We start from the raw sequence: 27408 nt of genomic DNA, 5'->3' as shown, positions 1-27408 counted from the left end.
CGCATAGAAACACAGAGCTGGTACGTGTGTTGGTGGCACTTCTCGCTGTGGCCAGACATGTCACAAGCCCTGGGGGGTGGGGATGGGGGTGGGGGGTGTCTAGCTGTGTGTCTGAAGAGTTATAAAGTTATATAATAAAATCTTTCCACCTCAGGCAGACTGCATTCAATAACAAATAACCAAATAAAAGTGAGAAAATAAAACCCGGGAAAAAGTGCAAGAAATGGATCTTCTTGAATGACTGTTTTTGTGTCTGTGTGTGTGTCTGTGTGTGCGCGTGCACCCACCCGTTTCAATGTTTAATTCAAGTGCATAAAAATAAAACACCTCCTTGGGCGGGAGCGAGAGGGAGAGAGGAAGAACAAAGGGAGAGATGGAGTGAAGGAAAAAATCGGAGGAGGGAGACGTCGAGAAAGAGAGCTGGAGAGAAACTCTCTCTCTCTCCCCTTCCTCGACTCCTGGTATATCACTAGGTAGCATCCTGGGGCTTGGTGATGGCAGATTGCATTAGAGATATGGGCCTGATATTTCATCTAGCCTTTATTACATTTAGTTCGCATCAATCGGCTGGCAGCCTGGAGGTAAGAGCTATTTGGCACATGGCCGGACTCCCCCTGAAATGAAATCCTGAATTAAAGTGCCACCTCAGACATGGAGCGCCTGTATAAGGCTCACGATTTGATTGCTGCAGTCGAGCCGCTGTTTGGCTTCGTTACATCGCACGAATACTGACTGTTTGAACCCGCCGAGGGAAAATCACCAGCTGGCAGGGGATATTAGCGTTCAGAAGCCTTGCCTGAGCTGACCAAGCACTTTTCTCAGTTTTATAAAGGCCTAAAGTGCCTTGGTATGGGGTGGGGGTGGGGGTGGTGAGGTGATGACTGATGAGCACTTTTACACCGACAGGTTGCGGGCTTAAGAGCGCACGTGCATGTGTGCTTTATAAGCATATCCATAAACATATGTTCAGCCTTTCATGTGATCATTTTCCCCCCGTTTCCTGCGTGCTTCCATGATCAGCAGTCCAGACACCACAGCCCTGCGTCTTTCAGGTAACACCGCTCTGGTTTTCTGCTCTGCCATCTCTGTAATCCCACCTGTCACGCAGATTTTCAGCCCCGGCCGAGATACCGAGCCCTTCCCTCCTCCTGGAAAGCCCTCTGGCTCCCCTTGCCCTAACCTCGCAGAGAGGACCGTGAAAACATGCAAAAATCTCCTCTCTGCTCACTCTCTCACACCGCCATGCCTAATCATACAGGCAAGAAAAGGAAGCAACCCGTAACAGCGCTACAGGGCCTGGATCAATCCGTGTAAAAAAGGAAAAAAAAAGAAAAGCATAACACGGGATGGAGAGAGGAGGATTATCAAGCCCTATTTTGCTGTTTTCTGTGCCTTAAAGGGTTCTCTACAAAACACAGAAGGGCACACGGGTGTTAAAGGTGATGCATAAAAACATTTTGGCATTATTCCCTATTTCTTTCCAAACTGGGGGGTGGGGGTCACCAGAGGTGTGCTGGATAGAGAGGGATGCTAACCGTACAAACTTGCAAAACGTGCTTGCAGAGTTACTCACTCATAAACGCCCACTCACACTCACACACTCACACATACAGGATGAAGGGAGACTGAGTGGGAGTGTGTGTTAGAGGGCACGCCGAGGCCTTGTCCCCTTCAGGCGTGTGTTAAAAAAAAATGTTTTTAAAAAAAACCCCCATCCTAATAAGATTGTCTGTACCGAAGGGAAAAAAAGAAGAAGAAGTAGAAGAAGGGGGTATTTCAGTTTCTCTTCCTCCTCCCTCAGCCTGCTCCTGCCCTGCATGCCTTGGGCTGTGAGAAACTGCCTGACACACTGCTTATCAACAGCTGAGGCATCCCTCCCTCCCTCTCTCTCTCCCTCCCTCTCTACCAGTCCAGCAGGAAGCGCGGGCACGCCACATTGCCGACACAGCGATGCTGGTGTCAAAGCGGTAGAGGCGCTTTTGCGCAAAAAGAAAAAGATAATTAGGCAACAAAAAAACACGACGGAAACCTGGAGACACAAAGGCGGCGACATCAAAATAACATTTCAAGTTCAATGCGAAAAGAACCCGGCAATTATTACAAAACCTTTTCCAACCAAAGCGGCCATTCATGAGCTTATGAAAGCAACGTTTTTTTTATTTTGGTTTGGTTTTTCTTCCCCTCTCCCGGCCAGACAAAGCACTTTGTAGACGAACAATGCAAAAAAAAATAAATGCAAAAAACCCCATTATTAATTCTTCAATTTACAGAGTGGAGAAGAGAGAGAAAGTGCACTGATAAACTGGCCAAATGGACTCATCGTTTGACCAAAATTGGTTGTATATAAAACTGGATTAAACAGTAGAGACTGGGAGCTTCCCCCCCCCCCTCCCCCTCCCTGACTACAGTCTTCCTCTGAGGTCATAGACAATAGAAGACCATATGATTTGGATTATTTATGTCTCTGAGAAAGGAAACTGACCAACTCGCTCATATCCAGATAAACAGCTGGGTCTCATTCCCTTCTATTACTTCTTAAAGCCTCCCCTGTTTATTCTCTCTCTTGGCCCACCCTCCAATCTCTGACTTCAAAATACATCATGATTCATTTTCTTACATCCTATCTTATCATTCTGTCTTTACTGCCCGAAAGCAGACGCCGACTTCCAAATGTTGCTTGGCATTTGATTATCAGATGGAGGGGGGATTAGAGCTTTATAGTCTGGGTAATGCTGGCTGATGCCTTCAAAAGTAAATTTCAAATTTTTACATCTGTCAAAAATCTTCCCGACTAGTCTGCTGTTCTTCAGAAGGTTAAAAACCTCACCTTGTATGGTTCTTAGCAGGATAAAACACAAATACATCCTGGCTGACAACGCTTTTTTTTTAAAGCTTAACCAGCGGAAATAACACAGGAACTTATTATTAAACTATCTGAATCATTCTTTCCATTTGGGTTTTATTGTTTTATTGCGACCTGTTTTTCCTCGTCTGTATTCAAGAGTGTGTGAAAGAAGCAGAAAACCTTGGGATGTGGAAATGAGCAGCGTTTCCTGTCCTCTAAAACACAGAGGGTTGATATTGCAGCTGATGTGCCCTTGAGCAAGGAATTTAACCCCCATAACTGCCTGGGAGAAGGCGACTAGCATCCAGGACAAAATGAGTTTAATGGTTATGTGCTTCTACGTGGAGCTTATGTGCTTTCCATTTTCTGAATAAATAATTATGTCAGAAAATATAAAAAGAAAACCACAGTCTACCTAATGGTCTGCTATTCACAGGAAGCCTGCAATCTGCAATTAAAATTTCCTTTGCGATTGACCTGTTGTGGTCAAAATGTGGATTACGTTTCAACAGCCTGGAATTGGGCCAAACCACCCGGCACTGAATTATAACAGTATGTAAAAATCTGTGCGCCTCAACTGGAAATTACTTATTTGAGATACGGATGCTTTCGCAGCATACTAATGAACGTGTCAACATGAATCATCATTCAGCCAGAATAATAGCACACCATCTTACTGGTGAAGCCAATTTTCCCCTGACAGAAAAGAGTGGGTTTTATGGACTGCACCATTATGACCTGAATCCAGCCCCCCCCCCCCGGCCTTCCTGTCTTACTTGCAGTCGAGCCTCTCGATCTCAAAGTGAGGGTTGAAGTTGAGGACGATGCGCTGCGAGGGCTCTGGCGCCGTGATGATCCAGTGGCAGTTCTGGTGTGGGGGGTACTCCAGAGGATAACCAGGGGAGGTGATATAACCGGCCTCGCTGGCATCTAGCAAACCTCCGCACTCCGGCGCTGTGTAAGAGACAGAAAGGTGAGTTAGAAGGTGCTGGGAGGTACTGACTATAAAGCAGGCGAAGAGGAGCGGTTAAAAATGTTTTATGCATGTTTTTATTTTAAACATAATTTGATGCATTTCTACACAGCGTCATTTGCAGGGCAGACTCATTTAAAGCGTTGAAAAATAATAAATAAATAATAAAAAAGCTTGAAGAAATGATGCGCTCCCCTAGTGCAGCATCTCAGTGGGCGCCCCTTCATTTACCTTGCTTCTCTATATGAAGATGTGATGAGCAACAAATGAACAGTAAAACAAAAGAAAGCAATTTAGGCTGTCAGTTAGGAGGAAATTGGAAAAACTTCTCCATTGTGGATTCTCAATGCAAGCAGCGCCACATGGGTAAGCTATTAAAACAATAAAAGATCATTACTGTTGCATTTGGTGAAAGCGCGCACACACAGAGAAACACACTGAGCCTTTTTCACCCTCTTCCACACCCAGGCTCTTATCTCCCTACTCCCCCATAGGGAGCGTTCTCCAAGTGTAATTGTTGCTCCTGCAAGCCAATCTGCAAACATTAGGACACATTCCCTGATCCTATCACGCTCTCCCAGGAACAATAGCTTGCCAATAGCGTAGCTCTGCAGGCTTAGACAGGAAGTGACACACAGACGGCCTGTCTAGCTGGGTTCTGGGGTTCACCCCTACTCTGTAATGAGAAGCTAACGCGCCAACAAAAGACCCCATTCTCTGATTTCGCCCCATGAGCCACGGTGGCTCTCGCTCTCTCCGTTATCTCCCACAAACATGCTAAACACATAAACTCACATGCACATACAAAAGAAACATATATGAGTATTCTGCACACATGCACGCACAAAGCCCGGCAGCCTTGTGCATATTGGTTCTTTATTAATCTTGCTCTGCAACAGATTTGAGATATTATCAATTTTAGAGAGAAAAAAAAAAAAAAAAAAACAGGGGCGCCATGACAACAGCAGGAGCTAGCTTAGCTCAGATGGTCCCAACCTTTTTCATTTGATGTACCACCACAGCTCTAAGATTAATCCAAACTGCTTTCATCCACAATGGTTCTAATGTTTTATTTTATGATTACTGATCAATTTTACCTGTTAAATCTTTTAAAATTCTGTTTGGATAGCATAGTGCTAGCTAACAACTTTAGCTTTTCACCATACTTTTAGCTAACGTTTTTATCCATTGTTTTAACTTCCTATTGTAACACTTTGTACATACATTTTACTTTTATTTAACTTCTTGTTTGCTTTTACTTCTAACCATAATCTTTCATATTCACTTATCTATTTTCTGTGTTGACTTTTACCGGTTAGCCATTACTTTAAGAAGTTACTGCTCGGGTCGGTTCAATTCTTGCTCTTTTTGGATTTTCTTATTAGTTGAGCTAATCTTTTCATGTGCCTGCTGGTTATGGAGAGAAGCACCAAAGACATAATCAAAGAGAGACGTTCAGATAGTGAAAAGAGACAAAGAATCCTAAATTGAAATCTATGGAAGAACCGCAGAAGTATATCTTCCAAGAAAAAAAAATAGACTAGGATAGACTCTTTAAAAATGTATTTTAGGGCAAAGTCATGACTTGTTAAGCGTTTCTTTAAGATTTGACTGATTCTTTCCATTCAGTTCTTTTTGTCCTGGTGAAAGTTAATTTAGATAATTCTTCTAGAAGGACTTTGGTTGGACCTGAAGTACACTCTGGGCTAACTGTATCCCTGTTTGGCAATCCCTTGTTTAGCTTATGTTTGCTGATCCTCCAGTGAGATCTTTAATAACCAACACGATTTTGAACGCAACAACAGACAAATCCTGTTTCACTACAGTAGCGAACGTTCGTAGGAATACATATGAGGAAGGAAAGGAACTGAGACAGGAACATGAATCATATGGCATTAACAATGTGTCACCAAACGTTGGCCTTAACCACTCAGCTACTGGAATGAATCCATTATTGACATAAATGGGTTGATATTTTTGCCTGTTTCTTTCAAATTTCTGTGAAAGCACCAATAAAGGAAACAGAAGGAAAGATAAGGGGAAAAAAACAGCACCAAAGGCTTGAAGTGTAATAGACCCTTCAAGTGTTGACATTTCCACCGCCTATTGTGCTTAAAAGGCACACTTAAGATTCTCTGACATTTGATAGAGCTGCGATGGCTTCCTTACTTTGTTACTGGAGAGGAGCAACGCCCACGCTCACATCAGGCACACGCACACACACAGAGCTGCCGGTGATTTCATGGGAGCGCATGACTCCAGCCGCCCACATGCGTACGCACAGATACAAACTACTGCACAAATATACACATCACACACGCAATTTTAGCCATAAGTGCACACATGAATACATGCTTTAACGCACGCCCACGCATTTAGGTGCACGTATAAACACACGGAAACACAGAGAGCCACTGCACAATGTTCAAAGGACCACCCACACACACACAAACTCACTTCCAAAAACACACAGAGGGCCTGTCAATCACAGGAGGGAGGAAAAAAATCACTAACTGAAATTTTTCAAAAAGATAGCAGGGATAGGAAAAAATGACAAAGACAGACAGAAAGACCGAGACACACACACACACACACACATAGACACACACATGCACAGACATCTCTTTATCTGCCGCGGCTGTGCAGACAGACAGTCATTGTTGGGAAGCCTATGGAGGGGACGGTGTGCAGGAGGCTATCAGCGCGCAGAGCCTCCGCAGATTAAGTCGTTTGGGGAGAATCCTGCAGCCTCAACACTTTTTTTCCCTGAGCTGCCCATTCAGTGGCCTCCAAAGGAGGATGAAGAGGAGGGATGCAGGAGAAATGACAGAACGAGTGGGAAGAGAAGGGGGGAGTGAAAGGATTACAGTAGGAAAGGAAAATGGGAGATGTGACAGAGAGGATGAGGGTGAAGAAAGAGGATGAAGAAGAGCAGAGGGATGTGAGGAAGGGTGGAGGATTGATGGCGAGGCGATGGATAAAACACGGATTGAGAAAGAAGGGAAAAGATTGATCGGAGGGGGGGTGAAGGCGGCAGGCTGGGTTGATTCATGATGGGCGGTGGTGAGCACATAGGTGGGAAGAGCGAGGGAGAGGAGTGACAGGCGCGGGGAGAGGGAGGAGGCGACAAAAGGTGATGAGGAAGGGAAAAAAAATACAGGCAGCCGAGGAGGAGAGAGAAAAGATGGAGAAAGGAGCACGTGCGTGTGTGCAGCGCAAAAGAGCCTGACGAGCCTCATTAAGACATGCCTGCTATCCGATGCTGTCCTGCAGATGCTGACCCCCAGGGGGAAACCTGTGTCAGTCACCTCACACACACACACACACAGGCAAACATGCGTGTGTGCAGTTTGGTGGGTGTTTGTTTGCGGCTGATGAGAAAAAAATAAAATAGAAGAAGGAAAGTGACAGATGTGTGTGTATTCTCTTCTAATTTTTTGAATAGCTCGCCATTATGAGGATGCTCATATCTTACAAATGTGTGTGTGTGTGTTTCACTTTAAAGCAGAATGTCTGGGTGTGAACAGAACTTGTGGTGCTGGATGAGTAACAGAGGGGAAGCACTCAGGAGCTGCCAGCGAGCTCCATGAATTACACTGTCTCTTCTACTAGAGCAGCCCATCTGTCTGCACACAAACACTCACACACAAAGTGCTGCATATGTCCCTACCATGCATGGACCAAGGCCCTATTACAATGAACAATGCCACTTTTATGTATGTGTGAGTCTTAAGAGTATGTTTGCAGAGCTGCGTTTTGAGTGGATGGAACTGAAATCCAAAAGACATAAAGCACAGCGCAGACTGTATCAATGAAATGAATTAATGACTTTTGTGTGAGTGTGAGTGTGTTCGCGCATTTCTTTTTTAGTCGCTCCTGAGATGTCTTCGCACCCAATGCGAGTGCCTTTATCTTCATTATCTGAGAAAATGTGCATATGTCTGCATGTCTTAGCTCAGGTTTCTGCAGCGTGTGTGAGTTCGGCTGCACGTCCCGCCGCTCTTATTTCTATTAGCTGCCTTATCGGGGAGGCACGGCATCACGCTCTGGGATAAGCCGCAAGTGCGAGGAGAGGCGCTGATAAATCCCTCCATCATTCCTAGTGTCTCTCGTCCCGTCCCTTGCGCCTGCTCCCCCCCGCTTCCCCACCTTAATTAAAAAGTGCTATCACCCAGAGTGAGGGAATACGAGGGGAGTGAGTGGGCAGCACTCATGCATTCAGACATTCAGAGAAGAGCATGGGGTTGTCTCTCTGACTGCTTTTAATCTCACCCATTCGACACTAGGCTGGGCCAAAGGAGGGAGGGAGATGAAGAGGTGGGGACCTGCTTTAAGACCTTTTAGGTCAAACCAGTGTGCGCCTCAGCAGCAGGGAGCGTGGCCCACCCAGTCATAGGTGGTTGAGTTTAGTCAATATGCTGGTTTCAAATGTTTCTTGTTGCCATATTATAGTTTCACAAGTCAGTAAATGAATATATATATATAATATGGTGTGGAAATAAAACTAAATGCTAATAAACAAATGTGTATTCAAAATAAAAGCGTTAAGAGAGAGACTCATGCTTTCTCTCGCCAGGTACTCTGACTTCCCCCCTCAGTCAAAAGACACATGTTAGGCTAATTGGTGAGTCCAAATTGGTCATGGATGTGATGCAGGTAAAGTGTACAGGTGTATGCATGCAAGGAAACAGGAAGATTGTTAATAGACCAGAAATATAAAAATAATGAGACAAAAACTGTTGCACTTCTATCATCCAGCTGGTTCTTTATTTCTTATTCCACGTTCATATTAGTTTAATTAACCAATAACTTTATTTCAGAAAGACATTTGAGACTCATTTCACTTTTTTTATGCTCTATTCTTGTCATTTCCTTTCAGATTGAGGGGTCTGTAGAAATAAACCTGAGGATTACAGTTTAACGCCTTTATTCATTCCCTGCATTCTGATTGGATGCCCATAACATTTTCTTGTTCCTGTCAGGGGCCTGTGTCTGTGCTTGTGAACATAAAACAAGCATAGAAATCTCTCCCCTCACTGACACAACGCAGTGTCAAATTTACATCTAAAATCAAATACGCTGTAGCTAAATGACGGCGTTCCGCTGAAAGCTGAGCCTGATTTCAGTGGTCACTAGCATGCACTGATGCTTAGGTGGATTTGAGCTTGTGAAACTTGACCAAAAGCAAATAACAGTCAGCTCCAAGAAACGCAACAGTCGCTGACAATGGCTTTTTTGTTAAACACTGTTAACTGTGTTTAAAGGGGGATTATTTCTTTTAAGAACTAACAAAAGCCACATCAAAAGCAGATAATATCCCCAAATCCTCTTTGCCTCCCTTTTCTTTCTCCTTCTCTACTCCTCCCTCCCTAACAGGATAAGTGCCCCACGTTAATCAGCTAAATGCACAGCGCTGGCCATCCTGATCAATGGATCAATGGATCAATGGAGTAAACAGATGGTCACTGGTGCCTTCAGCAGGAGGTGGGTGGAGGGGGGGTAATGGTGTGGGCCTAATCCTAAACGCTACCTGGCTACTGTATCATGTCTCCTTCTCCCCCCACCGGTGCACCCCCTCGGCTCTGCGCGCCAGTGTCAAACCTGCACCACCGAAGCACTTTTCACAAAAGATTTTCCCCGTCTAAGGTGGAGCGAGCCGAGCCTACATCAGCAAGGGAAAGCTGTGAAGAATTGAGCTTTGCTGCAGGAGTCTTGGTGATTTGTTAGCACCCTCTACCCCCCACCTTGCAGAGTGTTACCTTGCAGTAGAACTGACTGCTTAAAAAAACAGAAGAAGAAAAAAAGAAGTAACCTCTTTTTGGGTGAATTGCACTTCTTACAAAAAAAGCAGTTTCTTCTCTTTAAATTTACACTCCTGAACTGCTTCCTTTTTTAAGAACCCGCGGTTTGAATTGCAGTAGATTCTAAAACACCCTGCCTCTTGACAAAGCTGACCCCCTATGGCTCCCTACCTAAAAGCCCAGTCCCCGAGCGCCCGTTAAGATCCCCCCCATGTGCAGCTAATGCGACAGACTGAAAAGACCCAGCTCTGTTTTATTTATGGGGGTCTTGTATTTAATTTCACCCTGAGTGTGGTGAGCTGTTCGAGGGCTTTGTGCGAGCCTGTGACTCTCATACCTGACTGGTATTGAACGGGCCGCTCGGTTTGTGCTAAGAGAGGTGACCTTGTTTTTTTTCGCAGATGATACCTCTGAGGCAGGTCAGATTAAAATACAGAGAAATGCAAAGGATCCTAGACGAGGGGAGAAGACAAGAGGCAAAGGGGTGAAGGGGGAGAAAAGAAAAAAACATGATGTAAGGTGATAAAATTTACTAAGTTCTTTTCACCCTGGAGCTGATATTATTAAATAATAGAAATCCAACTTCTAAAGAAGTCAATACCATGAATGGAGAGGATGCACAGCCGCCCGCTCAATAAACATGCAAATGAGCTGCTTAATGGCTTGAATATTAATGCTTGTGGTAAGGAGTAATTAATGCACATGTCAGCGAGTCAAACTATTGTGATTACAGGACAAGTGGAATGGAAGTGACTCTTCTTCGTGCAGAAATATTGCAGCAGAAAACTGCCTGAGGAAGACACACACACAAAAAATGGTGCTTTCTAATGAGGGTGAAGGTGCCACCAGCAAAAAACAAAAAACAAAAAACAGAAGTCCACAGCATGACCTGTCCAAGCGCTGAACATCTTTAGTGGATCATTTACCCTGGCACCTCGTAGGATTTTTACACTTAAAAGAGTTTCCTGGCTGGGATGCCTCAGGCGTGCATCTGCTCGTTCCATAACATTACATTTTAGGGGAAACCTTTTGCTGCTGCAAATGTATCAAGTTGCCGAAGCACAGATGGACTCTGTCATCACAAAACAGCAACTCTTTAGAAAATGAAACACTTTAACGTGACTCTGTGTGCTTAACATTCACAAGAGGATCTCTGCTATAGTATTTTCACCCCTGTGGCTGGGGCTTTATCCCACTTTACGTGACGCTGTCCCTTCATGAACCCTGGATGCGATCTAACTTTGACCCCTGCACACTTTGATGTTGCCCTTTTCCTCCACCGTGCCGCTTGATGCGGAATCCACTCAGCTGATCTGGTTTCCGAGCGTTCCTCCCCTTTGTTTCCTTCGTGCTATGGCTCGGTCACTCTTCTGTGCTTTCTTAAACTCTGGAGTCACCGTCTTTCTCCCACTCCCCCTGTCTCTCTGTTTATGCTGCTCTCGCTTTCTCCCTGTTCTGTCTCTGTTCTGTTATCTGTCAGTCTCTCTTTCCTCTGGCATCTGTGTGTAATGTGGCTCTTGAGGGGAGTACAGAGGCAGGGACATGTGGTGCAGTGTCTTGGCAGGGGAGAGAGAGAGAGAATAGAGGGGGGGATCCAGCTTCTTGCCTGCCTGATGACTGCCAAGAGGCCCACATCTGTCTCTGATCAATGGGTACATGCGCAGCCAGTGAAAAACACACTCACACACATTCAGAGAGATGGCTGAGATAGCTGTCCTCTTTAAAACAAGTAGCTTTAAAAAAAGATGATGGGTCCACATGAAGTGAAGAGAGAGCTCGGCTTTGTTTTGAGGCACGCCAGCGGGTGGTGTTGTAAAGGCTGAGCAGTCATGATGAGCTCATGAACAGCTCCCCAGCCCGCCTACTCCCAGTAGACTACTTATGCAGATCGCATAAAATGTACATCTTACTACAGCGCATGATGATTAAGAAGTAAAAAGCCAGGACTGAGAATCACAGACACGCGAAAGAAAGACATAAAGCAGTTTTGGGTTTTGTCTTTTTTTTTTTTTTTAGCGAAATGCCACCTGATCACCACAGCGGCGAAGAAAAGCGCACATTAATATGAAAAAGTGTGCCACCGTAAATGCGTCAACAATCCGAGACAGGAACGAGTGAGCCGAGCGTGAGGCCATGTGTCATCCCACCAGTGGCGTCACTTCTCTCTATGGTAAGACAAGCCTTGCTCACCACCAACAACAACCACCGGCAGCAGCTTCAAATCTGTCACAATTTCTGTCCGCGTAAAGAAACGGCACGCGTGAATTTGTAATCCACTCATTTATTTGCCGGCGATCGAACGCATCGCGATCACCCTGATTTTTATGCCACATGGTGAAACCTGAAAATTATTCCCCCCCCCCTTTTTTTTTTTTTTTGAAGAAAACCAAAGGACTCATGTGTTTAAGCTATACCACAGTGCCGTTTCTGTTTGAACAGTAAACTACTTAAGTACCTTAAAGCAAGGCTCTAAATCCATACCAACTGGCTCCTATTATGCTGCTCCTTATCTTCCTAGTTGCTGTTTTTTTCTTCTTTTCTTTTAGACGGCTAAGAGCGCACAGAGGTGGCGGTGTGCCTCCACGCCGCCTGGAGCTCTCAGTCTTGGCTTCACCCTGCCCAGACAACCCGGAGGAGCACGAGGAGATACTGAAGGAGAGACTCGTGGTGGCTGATGAAGATAGTGATCCTATTAGTCAACACAACTGAAGCTTGTACGCTTTTACGCACGGGCTCTGTGAGACGCAGGCTCTTCACCCAGCTTTAGCCGTTTTCATCACGATGTGCGCAAAAGCATTTTAATCAGGCGTGGGGTTAGTTTATATCCAGAGATGATTAATCAAAGGAAAACAACTGATGAGAACGGGTTGGATAAACATCGTGTTTAAATTTAACATTCACGCTTCACGGCAAACTATTCTAAGCGTAACAATTTCCACTTTCCGTTTTTCTAAATATTTAATGAACGCATCCATGTCTTTCAGATTTTAATGTTTAGTATGATTTTGATGAAACAAGTGCATAAGATCTAAACATTTAAAAACAAAACAAATACAGAGCCTTTCCTCCGCAGGCTGCTGTATTTGCCATATTTAGCAGGAATAAAACATCAACAGCTTTATCATGGGAGCGTTTGTGTGTTGAAATAATTTGAAACATATGACTCGGAGACCTGGAAATGAATTTAAAGGATAAAAGCAATTACAATGACCAAGAGAGGATGATACTTAAATGTGGTGCTTATAGTAAAAACACGGTCCCGTGATTTAGAGCAACGTTTAGTGTCAATTAGGCTGTTTTGGCTGACTCAGATCACGAGTGCGTCAAAATCAAGAAGTAACCAAAAAACTCACCGTTTTGTCCTCTGACTCTTAACGACACATGGCACACTGCCATTAAAAATCCAACCAACGAGAACACAAAATCCATGTTGAATCACACACAAAACGAAAAAACAAAACAAAAAAACTTGTAGATAGTTTCAAGTATCTAATGTTTCCACCTCGCAGGATTGAAATGCTGCCGTTCCTCCAAAAGAAAAAAAAAAGAAAAATCCACAGCCGTTCGGGACCAGCAGTGAAAACTAAACCGCTGTAGTAAAAAGCCCACGGTGTTTATTAAACCATTGGTGGAGAAAAGTGTGCGCCAACTACTTGTCATTGAGAAAAATCTGAATATTTTGTAAGCTCTGTCCTTTTAACTCTGTCCATTTAGCGGAGCGATGCCACCAAACCGCATCAAAAAAAGAAGAAGAAGAAGCTACCCACAGTGAATCAACAAACTCCTTGATCAGTGCTGCGTGCGCTCCGCAGCTGGGAGGCTTCAGGCGATATCTGCGCCTCGCAGAGTCCGGACAGGACAGCAGGCTCCGGGGTGCGCCAACTTCTGACCGATGAGGGGGACTCTCCCTGTCCCGGTATCTCCCTATAACTCTGCGTCCTCCCGCTCGTGGATTTTACGCACACGAGGGTTTGGCTGGTTCTCCGGTAGGAGCTTTATAAGAAACCCGAAGAAAAAAAAAGTCCAACGGTAACAGCTCTCAAAGCCACGTAAACCCCAGTCCGAAGCTGCTTCCCAGCGAGGCACAAAAGTAATGAAATAAATGAAAAGCAGCGCGCTCTCGGTCCTCAGAAACAACGAACATGCCGTGCCTCCCCCTGCAGCACCTCTCCTCTCTGCTGTGTTCGCTCCTCTCTCTGGTAACGGCTCCGTGAAGCCTGCGCTCTGCCCCGACAGCAGCGTGGGTCCAGCCTGTGAGGTGTGTGCACAGTGTGTGTGTGAGTGATCGCGCTTTTGAGCTGAGCAGCTATCGCGTTACAGTCACGGCGCCTCGGCTCCGCCCCCTCCCGTCGGTCGCCGGTTATAGGAGGAGGGGGGGGGCACGCTCTCCCTCTCTCTCACTCACACACACATAAACAGATGCATCCTATTTCAAAAGATACCACAGATATTAACTCTTCCACAGATGAGACCAAGATAAAAAAAAAAAAAACATTCTCATGGTAAACCAGGGGAGCACAGCTTCTCCTGGGGCTGTTTAAAAAAAACGCAGCTGAAGATCAAAAATATATCACAGAGAGAGTGAGAAAGAAGGGAGTGTCTGATTAGTGAGGCGGGTGGCTGCACAGCCGACTTTTGCCACAAAATACACACACGCACAAGAACGACCGATCCTATATGTCAAAGCCCTCGACTCAGTGGAGGGAGAACCCACCTCAGCCCTGCCCAAGTTCAGCCCTGCAATCAACAGGGCTAAATACAGAGCGGGAGGCCGTGTAATGACACAGTACCGAGCCCAAAATAATCTGCTGAGAAAGGCCTCTCCAGCGTCCAGCCCATGTGCCCTGCCTATGGCTTGTATTACCGTGTAATGTAATGGACTGGCTGAGGCCTGGCTGTGTAATGAGGTACAGTATGTAGCCTTGCTGGCATCTTTCTTTGGAAATGTGCATTCCTAAAGGTCACAGCAAACTCTCCGAGGCAATGTAAGATACTGTACTGCTTCTCTGTAGGAGCTTTTACCTCTGAGTGTGTGCACTTTTATAACGTTATGCATCGTCTTCTTTCTTTATTCTCCACACAACCTGAAAGTTGTGTGGAGAATAGTTGTGTGTTCTCTTGACATTTACTACAATGTAAAGAGAAGACCCCCCCCCCCCCCCCCCCCCCAATGCCCTTGACAGAAGGTTGTATGACAAGTCTGTGTGTCACTGTCTGTCTGTCACCTCAGTCAACTGTCAATCCCCCGCCGCTACACGCCCCCAGGTTTAGAAGACGCCATCGACTTGCGGCTTTCTTACTGCCTGTCAGTCATTTTAAAACCCACCTCTGGCCCTGAGGATACGACGGCTGTCAGATGTCACTGTGATTGGCTAATCTGAGCTTCCAGTTGAACTTTTGTTACTGCAAATTTTGGTATCGATGGCAAGAAAATAAAAAGCCAGTATTACAGATACAGATACCTTCATTTTTCATAGTGCATGCCTGACACGTATTTTTTCATTTCCCCAAAATTAAAAAAAATTACATAACACAATTCAGTGGGCTATATACAGAACTTAGAGGATAGAAAAAGAAGTATCAATCCAGCCGTGCTAATATCGATCTGATACCAATACCAGTGATAGTATTGATACTATCGATAAATGGATTGATCCGCCCACCTCTACTGCCGAACGCTTTCAGTGTATCGGGGACTTGATTATATGCGTGTTGTGTGCGTTATCTGAAGCAAAAGCACTGACTGAAGTCTTTAAAGAGCAGAAGTGATCTTTGCTTAACCTCCGCTATCACCCTTTCAGAGAGATAACAAAGAAGAGAGAGAAGACAGGCACTTCCAAACCTTCAAGCAACACTGGGTCACTTTCTGCTCCGCCCCCCCCTCCCATCCCCAGGGGTCATTTGATACTCCCCCTCCAACATTTGTCAACATCTCTCCTCCCACCATTGCCCTTGCCCCCCCAAATATCGGGTCAGTGCATGGCTAATGGAAGCTGAACTGGGGGAGAAGTACAGTGGGAATGTTGTGGATGCAACGTGTTTGGATTTAACCCGCAAGGGAATACATGAGATACTGTGAAGTCTCAGATTCTTGGTTGCATATGCATTGGTACTCCTGGCAACAAGCTAATGCTGCACAGCACTTGCAAGCACACCTGTCAATCAAACTACGGTCTTGGTGACTTGTGAGTTCCTGTGTAGGTGAAACATTAAGTCATGGCTAAATCTTCTGTTTATATAGAAAAGGAGATGCAGTGGAGAAGAGCGAAGAAGACATTTATAAGAAGACACTGTTCAGGAAATGCTGAAAATGACTAAAATGATACGTGCTGGAAGCACGCTGCACGCTGTGCCCGCCTGTTTAAAAAAGTCACAGGTCACGTCTCTCAGTGAAAGAGGCCGTGCAACAAAACACTTAACCTGCTGCTGCAATATGGGAACCCCGTTTTTCTACAGAAACCCCCCCCCCCCAGGTCTCACCATCTGTATTCCCTCTCTCGTCTCTCTGCCCCAAAATGCAGTCGACAAATGGCTGCCATACAGTCTGAGCCCTCACCTCAGCACACCTGCGCTGTGTTCACTCATGGGCGGTAGAGGGGAACACAACAGGGCCTTTCTCTCTCACATAATGTGTGTATGTGGGAGTGAGAGAGAGAGAAAGATACCAACCGCTGCCTCTCTTATCACAACCCGCCCCGGAGACTGACGGCATGACTGATAACTCTCCCTCATTTTTTTCTACCCCCCCCCAAATACACTCACACACACACATCTCCATCACACACAAACACACACCTCTCTACCTCTTCTCTCTCTCTTGCAACACCTCTCCTACACTCTCTCGCTCCCATCAGTGTTTTTCGCTGTAGTCAGCTGGCTGTGGATTCAAGGAGGAAGCTTTGCGAAAGTCGGGCAGTCTTTGAGAGGCTGAGTGATCCCGGTCGAGGCCTTCAGCTTTCTTCTCTTCATCACTGACAGACAGCTTTAGATCTGACGGTGGGAGATAAGCCAGAGATAGCCTCGACTTGACCCTATCAGCATCTTTAGTGTGTGTGTGCGCGCGTGTGTGGGCGGGGTTACAGGCACATCAAGAGCGGAGGGTCGACAGGAACTTTCGCGATCTCTTTTTGGTCTTCATGGGGATGATGCTTCAGCTCACAGTATCAGAGATGTCCGGCATTTCTTTGGGGGACTGCAAAGAGGCTAAAATGATAAGAGCACTCACAGGCACACATGTAAACAAAGCCACACACAGGATTCTGGAGTAAACCGATGGCTGCTGCATCTTCAAAGGGGATGCAACCCAATAACAGATGCATATTTTTATTCTTAGATTCGTCAAGATCATTTTATCCCACGCTTGTCTTGGTGCAGCTCCTCGACTCATCTGCATTCTCGGCCCTTTAAGCCAGCTTTCTTCTGTTTTGCTGCCACTCGCAAACAGAAGGTTTCACCAGCACATGGGCGGGGCAAATGACATCACGCAGATGCAGAGCAGGAAAAAAAACTGTCTGAAACAGAGTGTTTGGAGCAGTAAGAAGTCTGAGATTATTTGCACACGTGGTGGCCTATTTATTGGAAACTTTGTCTAATATGAGCATCTACCATTATAGCACTGCATGGGTGACAGAAAACAGGGAGAGAAACAGAATCGGTTCTCTTTGATCATCTACATATTCTGGATTTTTATCTTCATGATATTCTTTGCTGCTACAGTGACCCAATTTCCCCCGGGATCATTAAAAATATCGCTGATTTTTATCTAAAAAGTTCATCTTTGCACACACACTCACAGACATCCTAATCTAACCCATGAAACATACTCCCGACCTGATTTCTCCACGGAGCTGGGTGTCCCCGTGTTTCACCAGGAGGCACTAGACTCACTGTCGGGCCACCCAAGGTATGGGCATGCCCCGGCTAAGGTAATAACACACATGCTTCGAGCTACTGTACTGCAGATATTGCCTCTGCTGTGCTTGCTGACTGGTTGAATTTTTTTACGGAAACATCTGGTGTCTGTCTGCTGTCTTACCACTCCTCCTCCCTCACTCTCTCTCTCTCTCTCTGTATGTGAGCTTCTGTGCTACCTTCAATACCAGAAACAGCTCAATCATCAAAACACTTTCAGCTGCAGTCACAAACAGCTTTTCCAGACAGACAGACAGAGAGAGGGAACGGCTAAATAAATGTATACTGGAACGCGACATTTTCAGTTTAAGGAAACAACCCCAGAGGCACCAGCTTTAACGATCTTCGGTGGGGTGGTGTTTCTGTCCGGCGTTGATTTAAGCTGTAATAAACTTAATCTGGCATTTTGTGATTGCTGAGCTCAGTCTGTCACCCATTCAGAAAGGAGAAATAATAATAATAAAACACTGACTGCAGTCTGGGCTGATATCCAGCCAAACCTCGTCTCTGTACAGGATGATTCATTTGCAGTACACATCTGAGCCTAATGGGGGCAGGCAACTGCATGAAGCCAGGAGGGTGAGAAATCCAAGCTCCAGGCAATCTTTAGGAACACGCTGTAAATATAAACAAACTCGGCGTAGATTATGCATACATTAAAATGATTAAGATATTAAGATCACCACGCAGAAAACCTGCACATATGACAGCAATCTAGACAGATCTCATTTGCTTAATTATGGCATATCCAAAAAGCATCTCCGAGCGCAGTCTGTTTAAATAAAGCAGAATTTATTAATCACTCACTAAATAAATCAGTGGCTGATCAGCAGTTGCCAAATGCCCTATTTTGATGAATGGTAATGTATCAACCTGCTTAATAAGTTGCAGGGTTTTTGGGGTTTTTTTTGATTCAGATATGAGCTTCGCTTCCTTCGTGTGCAAGATGGCTCCACTGCTCAGAAGCTACTGCCTCATAGCTGCTGTCAGCTTGGTTCAAAAAACTGTTGTTTGCTCGCTTTAATTGCAAGATGCCTGCTCTATTCCCTGGTCACCTCTTGTTTATGAAACAGCATCATTATCCTTTGTATGTTGCAGAGAAAGAAAAAAAAACAGACACAGAGAGAGGGAGAGAAACGCATCTCCTACTCCTTTGCTTTTCCACCAGGATCTATTTTACTTCTGCTCCGTCCCTTTCATCTCTTTCCACTGGCCTGCTGTGTGTCTTTATAGTCACATCAAAGTGACCTTCGCCACCCCGTTCCCTCCAAAAAGCCCCCCACCCCTCTTTTTAGTCTGGAGACCAAAAAAAAAAAAAAGAGACACACATAAAGAGGGAGGGGGTTACTACACATATTTTCCAGGCTGCAAGACAATACCTGACATGTGGGGTGTTTTTTGTTTTTTTTAAATTACAACTGGAATCCAGCTACTTAAAAATGCTACTGCAGATGTTGTGGCTAATCTTTTTGGGCGTGTTCTCTGATGGCTGATATTAAAAATCGGGGACTCCCGTGTGCATGTAAATTGGCATGTTTAAGTGTTTGTCTTTCCTGCGTACAGCTCGAGTCTGTATGAGACGGCGTATGACGGCTTCCCCGCCCCTCGCAAGGTGGGCTCCAACGCTGCTTCATCACAGCAGGAATGAGCGCTGCATTAGTACACAATAATAAAAAAGACAAGAGGCCATTCTCCATGCCTTGTTTACTCTGTGGGGCCTTTATCACTTGGCCTCTGAGAGAAAGAACAGCACTCGACAAACTGGGGAGAGAAAACACTGGAGGACAAGTGCATCCTAATGAGAGAGAGAGTGAGGTTTTTTTTTTCATAGGAGGGAGATAAAAGTGTTGCACGGCAAGGAACTGCAGTTTTATGTACCACCACAACGCACAACAGAACGAGAAGGATTGTGTCATTATGTATGCATGCTCTAACTGTGACTGAAGACACACTATGTTATTACATCATCCACGGGCAATCGATTATATAGCGTGCATTAATACCGTGGATAAAGTCAACGCGCTGCTTTCCCTGCATGCCTCGTTTTCCTCAAAGGATTAAAATTGGCATTAATCCATATTTTCTTCAGTGTTAACACATTTAATGCAGGGTTAGAGCACAAACCAAATAAGCATTAGCCTGCAGGGGTACTTTCTAATTTTCCTCATGCTTATTGTAGCATTCAGCTGGAAGTGCAGACTTTATGTAAAAGTTGGATGTATAGAAATCATTAGAGCAACTGTTGGTTTCTGGTTTTAGCATTTTGGGTCATCGTGCTGTTTTGTTGTTTTGGTTTTTTGGAGCCAGAAGTGAGCGTGTTTAATTGAGAGGGTACGGAGCTAATTTAGTAGCAAAAGTGCAGCACACAGATGCACATATTTGCTAATTAGTTCTATTTAAAAATGAATAAAGCATTAGAATTTCACTCGACAAAACTAAGAGAGAAACTTTTTGGATGCTCTGTAGCCCAAAATAGGTCACATTAAAGGTGAGATAATTGCATTAAAATGCTCTAAAAGGTAGCAACAACACAAACAGTTTATGAGATTCATTTCACTGACTGGAATAAGGGAGATGATGCCTGATGGTTTGAAGTTTCTAGTCTGGAGTTCCAATACCAAAGCCCCCTCAAGTCGGACTTCCAATTTAGAAAGTCGGAGCAGCTCTACCAACCCCAACTTATCAATCCTAGATGGTGGCAGTGTATGTAAACATTATTAAAACCTGTAATCTGTACTGTATTTGTAACTGGCTAAATAAGTCATATGCAGGGCATTTACTGGGCTCTGTCCAGGAACATGCTGCTAGATGTAAATAGATTGCAAAATAACATGCAGCTCTCCACTGCTGACACTGCCTGTGTCAGGATGCCCTAACTTTAAACCTTAGCAAAATTAAAATCAGTGAGTTTTAATTAAATATATACATTGTACATTTTTTTGTAGAGGAGGAAACTGTTTTTGTATTTTTTGTACCGGGCTATAAACAGGTTTATTTTGTGCTCTAAGGTTGGGTTTTTTAATATGGGAGTCTATGGTATCTGAATCGCTTTTGGAGCCTGCCTCAAGTGGCCATTAGAAGAACTGCAGCTTTTGGCACTTCTGTTTTTTAATCCCCAAACGTTACTGAATGGTCAGAGCCAAACTGATTATTACTGAAGATGTATATTAGGAGAACAGTGTATGTAGGGATAAAATAAAATGCAGTGTTTGATGTCTCTGATGTCCACTTTGAAGAAACTCATCAAACAATTTAAGAGTGTGGTTCAGTTATTTACCACATTTTAGATAACAATGAAGCACTATGGCATAAAGGAAATATCATGTTTGGCTACATATACAGCATTAGTATGATTTGTATTGCTTTTACTCTCAGAGTAGAGCTGCCTCTCCTCCACATCGAAAGGAACCATTAAAAGTGGTTTGGCTGACTAGGGTGCTTCCTGGACGCTTCCTGGGAGAGGTGTTTTGGGCATGTCCTACCGGGAGGAAGCTCCAGGGCAGACCCAGGAACACTGAAGGGGTTATATCTCTCAGCTGGCTTGGGAATGTCCCCTCGGAGGACTGGAAGAGGTGGCCGGAGAGAGAGAAAGCTGGGTTTGTCTGCTTAGTGTACTGCCCGCATCACCCGAACCTGGATAAATGGCAAAATAAAAGAATGAATGAATGAATGGATGGATTCTCTTCATGAGAATGACCCTTATTTTTTAATCAGTTGTTGAAATAATGCCATCTTTTTATGCCCATAACAAGCTGTTTATTCATCAATCAACCTCATTTTATTCATGACTTTCTCCTTTACTTTGTCGATAAAAACAAAGGTTATAAAGAGCGTAAATACAAAAGAAAATCGGAAAGATATAGGATTTTGTATTTATTTCTGCAGAAAAAAACCCCATCATGTGAGCATCTCAGCTGAATGGAGAAAGACAAAGAGTGAGAGGAAAATAGTTGGGGAGACAGATGGGAAGAGGAAGTTAGCGATGTAAAGAGCCACAAAGGAGGAGGATTTACCGTGCATCTGCTGTGGGAGAAACAGCATGAAGACAGAAGGAAAGAGGGGGACATGAAAGAAGAAAGGTTCTATTAACAAACATAGGAAGAGGCAGAGGAGGGCACTCAGGCTGAGATGGCTGGAAGCTAAACAAAAAAGGCAAAGATCATCGAGAAAGGCGTCTCCCTTAATGTGGTTTAACCCTGATGTATTCACATTACCATGGTAATCTTATCAATATTGTGCATGCGTGCGTTTGTGAGAGTGTGTGTGTTGGAGACAGCTAAGCACTTGGCCCCCATTAGCAAAACCTAATTGACTTACAGCCTTCTGACCACAAAGGTAACATCTGTGTTAGTCATGTAAGTGAATGTCCTGCCTCGCCCCACACACAGACACACACTCACATGAACCTTTAAATGACATTTGCTTTATTGTGCATCCTTTGGAAACCAACTGACCTTGATATTCACCAGCGAATGCAATATGGACTCTAGCTTTGTCTCCTTGAGATTAGATGCTGTGGGAAATAGTGGCTAAAGAGAGAAGACATGCCATGTGAAAACTGGCATTTTTACTCTTTTGTCCCTTTAAAGTGGCTTTAATGTAAATAGGAAGCATCGACCAACACTGGTTGACGCTTTCACAGACAACACACAGTTGGTATCCTTCTCAATTTATACTCATGTAAACAATCAACCCTCAGACAATCTTTTTATAGCTGTACTGTTTCACTAAATGTCTATAATGTGCCTCCGTATGTGCACATCCAACCCTTAAAATGTCTTTGCTCATCTGGTCATATTGCAAACTTTCGGATCTTCACTGCTGTGTAGTAAAATTTGCTACAAATGTCTTTCCTTTTGTAAAATTGCTTTTGGTTGGCTGTCCATTATGAAAAGATGGAAGCATGCAGTTTATGGCCCGAGTTATAGTACTGTGCACAGTCCCGAGCCATCCCTCATTTCTTTATAGTTTGTTGCCAAGCAGACAGATTTTTTTGTAAAATTTTAAAGCGTTCTGAAAGTTTTTCTTTGGACCTTTCCTGCTTTTTCACTCATTTTCAGTCCAGTCCTTGTACCTGACCATTTCCATGTCTTTGTGTTTAGTAAGCCACCTGTAAAACAAGGTGGAGGCCGTGTCATGGTTTGGGGCTCCATTTCAGCCAGGCGTGTTGGTGATCTTGTCAAAAGTGATCCAATTATGAATGCAGAAAACTACAGCATGATTTTGATCCACCATGCACCGACTTCAACTCTCAGCATAACAATACTGAAAACACACTGCCAATGCAGTGAAAGCACAAAGTGGAACATTATCAATCATGGATTGGCCTCCCCAGAGCCTGGACCTTAACATTATTGAAGCAGTGTGGGATCATGTTGACCGAGAATAGAACAAAAGGCAGAAACATCCAAAGAAGAGCTTTGAATGTCCTTCAAGAAGCCTGGAGAACTATTCCTGAAGACTACTTAAAGAAATAACAAGAAAGCCGCCTAAGAGAGTTCAGACTGTGCTGAAGAATAAAGGTGGTCATACATAATATTTGCATATAAACTGTGCAAGACTTTTGTTTTGTATAATAAGAACTATATTTTTATATATAGGTTAGATTTATAGAACTGAACAGATCAATGTTGAGGCACAAGTCCCCTTAAAGTTCAGCTAGAAAGAGAAAAGCCGAAACATAAGGTTGCTTCAGAGAATACACATCATACTCCAGAATCAGAGCTAGTCACTGTCAGCTTTGACAACAGAACCGGCTGTCACTTATTACCCAGCATGCAACACGTGGCTTTCCCACCTGCATGTCATCAATACTGGAATTATTAACAAAACAAGAAAAAGAATGTGGTTGGATCAATACCAGTTACAAATCAAGAAAATAAAATCTAAAATGCTATTAGGTAATGGACACGTTGTGAAAAAAAAAAAAAAGACTAATCACGACATGTATGAGTCACCAGTTAACAGCTAAGAGTGGAATTATAAAGTGTGATGATTGGTTTATGCTTGTGTTAAACCACACAGAAGGATAAACTATGAATGAAGACTAACTATAGAAATTATTAGGGAGGATCATTCTAATCTGTTATTAATGCAACCACAGAAAATCAGGAAGTTCAAGCACTTTGGGAAAATTACCACGCTGGTCGAGCCAATGCAGGAGCCTGAGAAACCAGAGCTTCATTTAATGGATCACAATGGATTATAAACTGGTTATAAACTGTTGTCATAATAGATATAATGTTATTTCAGTCCACACAGATCTGTTAAAATGCTTTTATTTATTCTACACCACATATAATGCTAGTGAATCCTGATACTAAACAGAACCGATGTTTCAAATAATGAGGTTAGCATATGTTGAACTGATCGCTGTGAACCAAAAGCTATAAGGCTTCAGACTGCTCTACAAACACTCGGTTTTGGACTTGTATGATGTCAACGAGAGGAGATAGCCTTGATGTGGTAACTTTCGCACAGCTGTGGCTGTGGACACAGAAGCTCCACCCACTTGCTAGTCAACCCTTCGATTTGTGAGAGGCAATCAGAAAGAAAGTTGGCTTAAGAATCAGGTTGGCCTTACAGGGATAGGAGAAAAGACAGAGGAGGAAGTGAGGGGCAGAATAAAAACCCAGTATTAGAAAAGTAATCATTGACTTCAAATGGAAGTATTGCAGTGTAAAAGAATGGAAACATGCAGTTAGAAAACAGCAGACTACGTCCCTTTAAAGTTATTTTGCCAGTATGTTATTCCTGATTTTGCAAAGTAGCTTTCAGATGTTTGCACTGATCATGTAAATAAAAAGTGATGGATGACGATGATTGATGAACAGAAGAAATACAAGGTTCAAAACTGACAAATTTCTGTCTCACCTTTTTCAGCTCAATCACTGTAACATAGCAGAAAATAGTCTGCTTAAGGTATGTTCTCACTACTAGAAATCCTTGGTTTAGGCTTAGTGTGCCTGAATAGAGCCATGCAGGCAGAACACATGATACCCACTCACTTGCTGTGGATTCACCAGGCAAGTACCTTTTCTCACAGAAGTGCCATCAGACACTACACAGACTTTGTACTTTGAGTCCAATTTAAGCCAGAACCTTCTTGCTGTGAGGCAACGTTGCTATTCTCTGCACCAACTGTGTGCTCGGTATACAAAAGAGATACAGAATAAAACTTGTCAAAATGCATAATTTTCATTTAACTTACATAAAAAGTGCACCCTTAAAAATGCATCTGGACCATTTGCTGCTTAGGGCGATACAGTATATGTACATTTGTAGGCCTTGAAAAGGTACACATAATTACCTGGAGGCCCCAGGGCGTACCTATGTGTAGAGTGTACCTGTAGGGACAGAAATGTAATTTTACAGTCTACTTCTGGAAGTCCACCTCTCACAAGTTAACTGGTCGTCAGGTGTAAAGTTTGTGGAGTGGTTCCTTAATGTCAGAGCATGGAGGCAGCAGACAGACAGACAGAAAGCGAGACAGGCGAGGCACCCGCAAGGCATTGACGCGCAAAGATGGAGAAGGAAGGAACAGTGTGACAGGTGAACAAGACAAGCCCGTGGATCCATCATTATTTAGCCATGGATATAGAATATCAAATGGAGGACAGGAGACGCCTCCATATCAGGCTGTTATTATTGAAAATGACTAATATATTCTGAAGAGAGAAACCCAGAAAGTGAAAAAAGGAGATGGATGAGATTTGGAATCCGATGGAGACTGACACTCAATCTTTCTGAATAGCAATCCAATAACGTCTCCTGAGTTTCCTTATGGCTAATCAATTGCGCCGCAGCGCAGAAACAAATCACCATATCGCTGAGTCAATAACCGTCAGTCATGGAAATACCTCGCTTCAACTGTCAGTGTTTATCAAGCTTGGCTGAGCTTCAAGTCACACTGCAAGGACGGAGGGAAGGGTGACACCGGTATGTTTGGTATGCGCTCGTGTAGCTCCCCACGGTGGTCCCGGGCGGTTGTAATTTAGATAGCCGATAAGAAGGAGATATCAAGGTGTTATCAAGTGTGCCCTGACCTCAGGTGAAGCCAACCTCGACCAAAGCGAAGATAGATGATGATTTGTGTCTGACAAGGCAAAACACAACAAACAAGTTTATCGGGTGGAATACGAGTAAGTCGTCTCCATCCTTCATGACAAACAAGATACAGATCAGTGACAGATTAAAGGAAAAACCTGAACCCTCGACCCCTGCAGCGAGGGGAGTCGGTAGGTCTGCTGTGCTGTTTGCGATCATGTTCCCAGGCCTCGGAGGGACAGCAGAGTCTCCTCCACAATCAAAGCACAAAAAAACTGAATATCTTTTTGAATGTCTCTCGGTGAGACACGTAGAATCGATGTCAAAGGGCAATTTAGCTGTTCCGACAACATGTTGTGATGCAATACCTTAAATACACTTCAGGCTGGTTTTTCCTTTCACTTGTCGATTTTAATCAATCTGTTTGTCCTTCAGTGTTAGACATCTTCTAAAGAAATTAACTCAGTTTATCTTTAACATTATTGATATCCATTCTCCCTTATTCATTTAACTGGTCTGGGAGCACTGGATGCAAATAATGTTTAATCAATGTCCCTCACTTTACTACACATCACAAAACACACATGCAAACACAGATCAAAGGGCTTGTGGCTAACATTGGCTTTGGAACTGAGGAAGCCTGTTTTTACAGGTTCAGCAGCCTGATCCTCATTCTCAAGCTGTTGAACCAGTAAAAACAGGATATTTCATAATCTGGGTCTTTGGTCAGCTCAGGTTGAACAAATCAGAAAAGCCGATCCGGATGTGCCTAACTTACCCTAATGCTAAGTAGACGTGCAGGTCTGGAGTATGAGAGATTCGAACAATACAAGAAACTCCCCAAAAATCCCAGCTTGATGATGAGCTGCTGGATAACTTGACCTACTCAAAGAAAAAGAAGAGTGGCAAATCAGAACAAACTTAGTCTAAGTGCTCGCTTATGTCAGAACTTATTCAGCTTTTCTACACCGAGTTTGACAGTGTGGACAACTATCTTGGATTAAGGAACATTAACTACAGCATTTTGTGCTATAGAGGATGTTTGTAATGACTGATCTAATCAGACTAAAAAAATCATCCTTATCAGCTGCCTGCTAGGCATCTAAACTGAGGGTATACTTACTAGTACCCACTTAGTAGCAGAAATTTAGTGGTCGGTACCAAGAAAAGTTGAATTACACAACTGGTTTTAAGTCACTGACCTAGTGATGTTTTTGAAATGTTAACATTATGTTTTGTTGACATGACTTGAAATGTTAGGAAGGTTGCTGAGTAGCCTGTTAACATCAATGCAAGCTATAATATTAGTTACATTATGTTAGCGTCAGTATTTGTGTAACATTAGTCGTTTCAAGCACTTCAGCCTGTGGAGCATAGCTGCACAACAGCAATGCTAGCCGTAGTGGCTTCATAGCATAGTGGTTAATACATTTATCATTCATTCACTTGTATCGTTTGACTCTTGGAGAAGACACAGTTCCCCCTGGGGTGTTGTCAGGAAGGGTATCTGGTATTAAAAAAATCTGCCAAATCAAACCAGTGGAGCTATGTGCTGCAAGAACCCTTGTGAATAACGGCACAGCAAAAGTAGCTCTTAATGCAAAGTACATCCATACCCAACTCTTACTGCCTTTCTTATCAGTGAGTCAGGCTGGAGCTATCGCAGCAACTGCACCACGTATAGTTTTTCCAATGCTAGTGGAAAGCTTACTGAGATATACTGGTTATGTCCCAGTAGGCATATACTGCACAAGTCAGCGCCAGAAGAACAGCAGCCTCTGCACTTATGCTGCCTATGATACCTAGCTACTGAAAAATAATTTTTATATCAA

General features: G+C 43.8%; 1 protein-coding gene across 1 annotated transcript in view; it reads right to left on the bottom strand.

Moving 5' to 3' along the window:
- The window catches only part of nrp2a (neuropilin 2a), a 61579-nt gene extending 47700 nt beyond the window's left edge, over positions 1 to 13879 (bottom strand). The window contains exons 1-2 of the mRNA XM_063465984.1: positions 12973 to 13879; positions 3622 to 3799 (exon numbers count right to left, since the gene is read on the bottom strand). Coding sequence (XP_063322054.1) covers positions 3622 to 3799; positions 12973 to 13048 — 254 coding nt within the window. The 5' untranslated portion in view covers positions 13049 to 13879. The remainder of the gene's footprint in view (positions 1 to 3621; positions 3800 to 12972) is intronic.
- Positions 13880 to 27408: the final 13529 nt, after the last annotated feature.

The sequence above is a fragment of the Pelmatolapia mariae genome, linkage group LG23 (genome assembly GCF_036321145.2).
Source record: "Pelmatolapia mariae isolate MD_Pm_ZW linkage group LG23, Pm_UMD_F_2, whole genome shotgun sequence".
Classification (NCBI taxonomy): Eukaryota; Metazoa; Chordata; class Actinopteri; order Cichliformes; family Cichlidae; genus Pelmatolapia; species Pelmatolapia mariae.
This window is presented reverse-complemented; position numbering and strand designations above follow the sequence as displayed.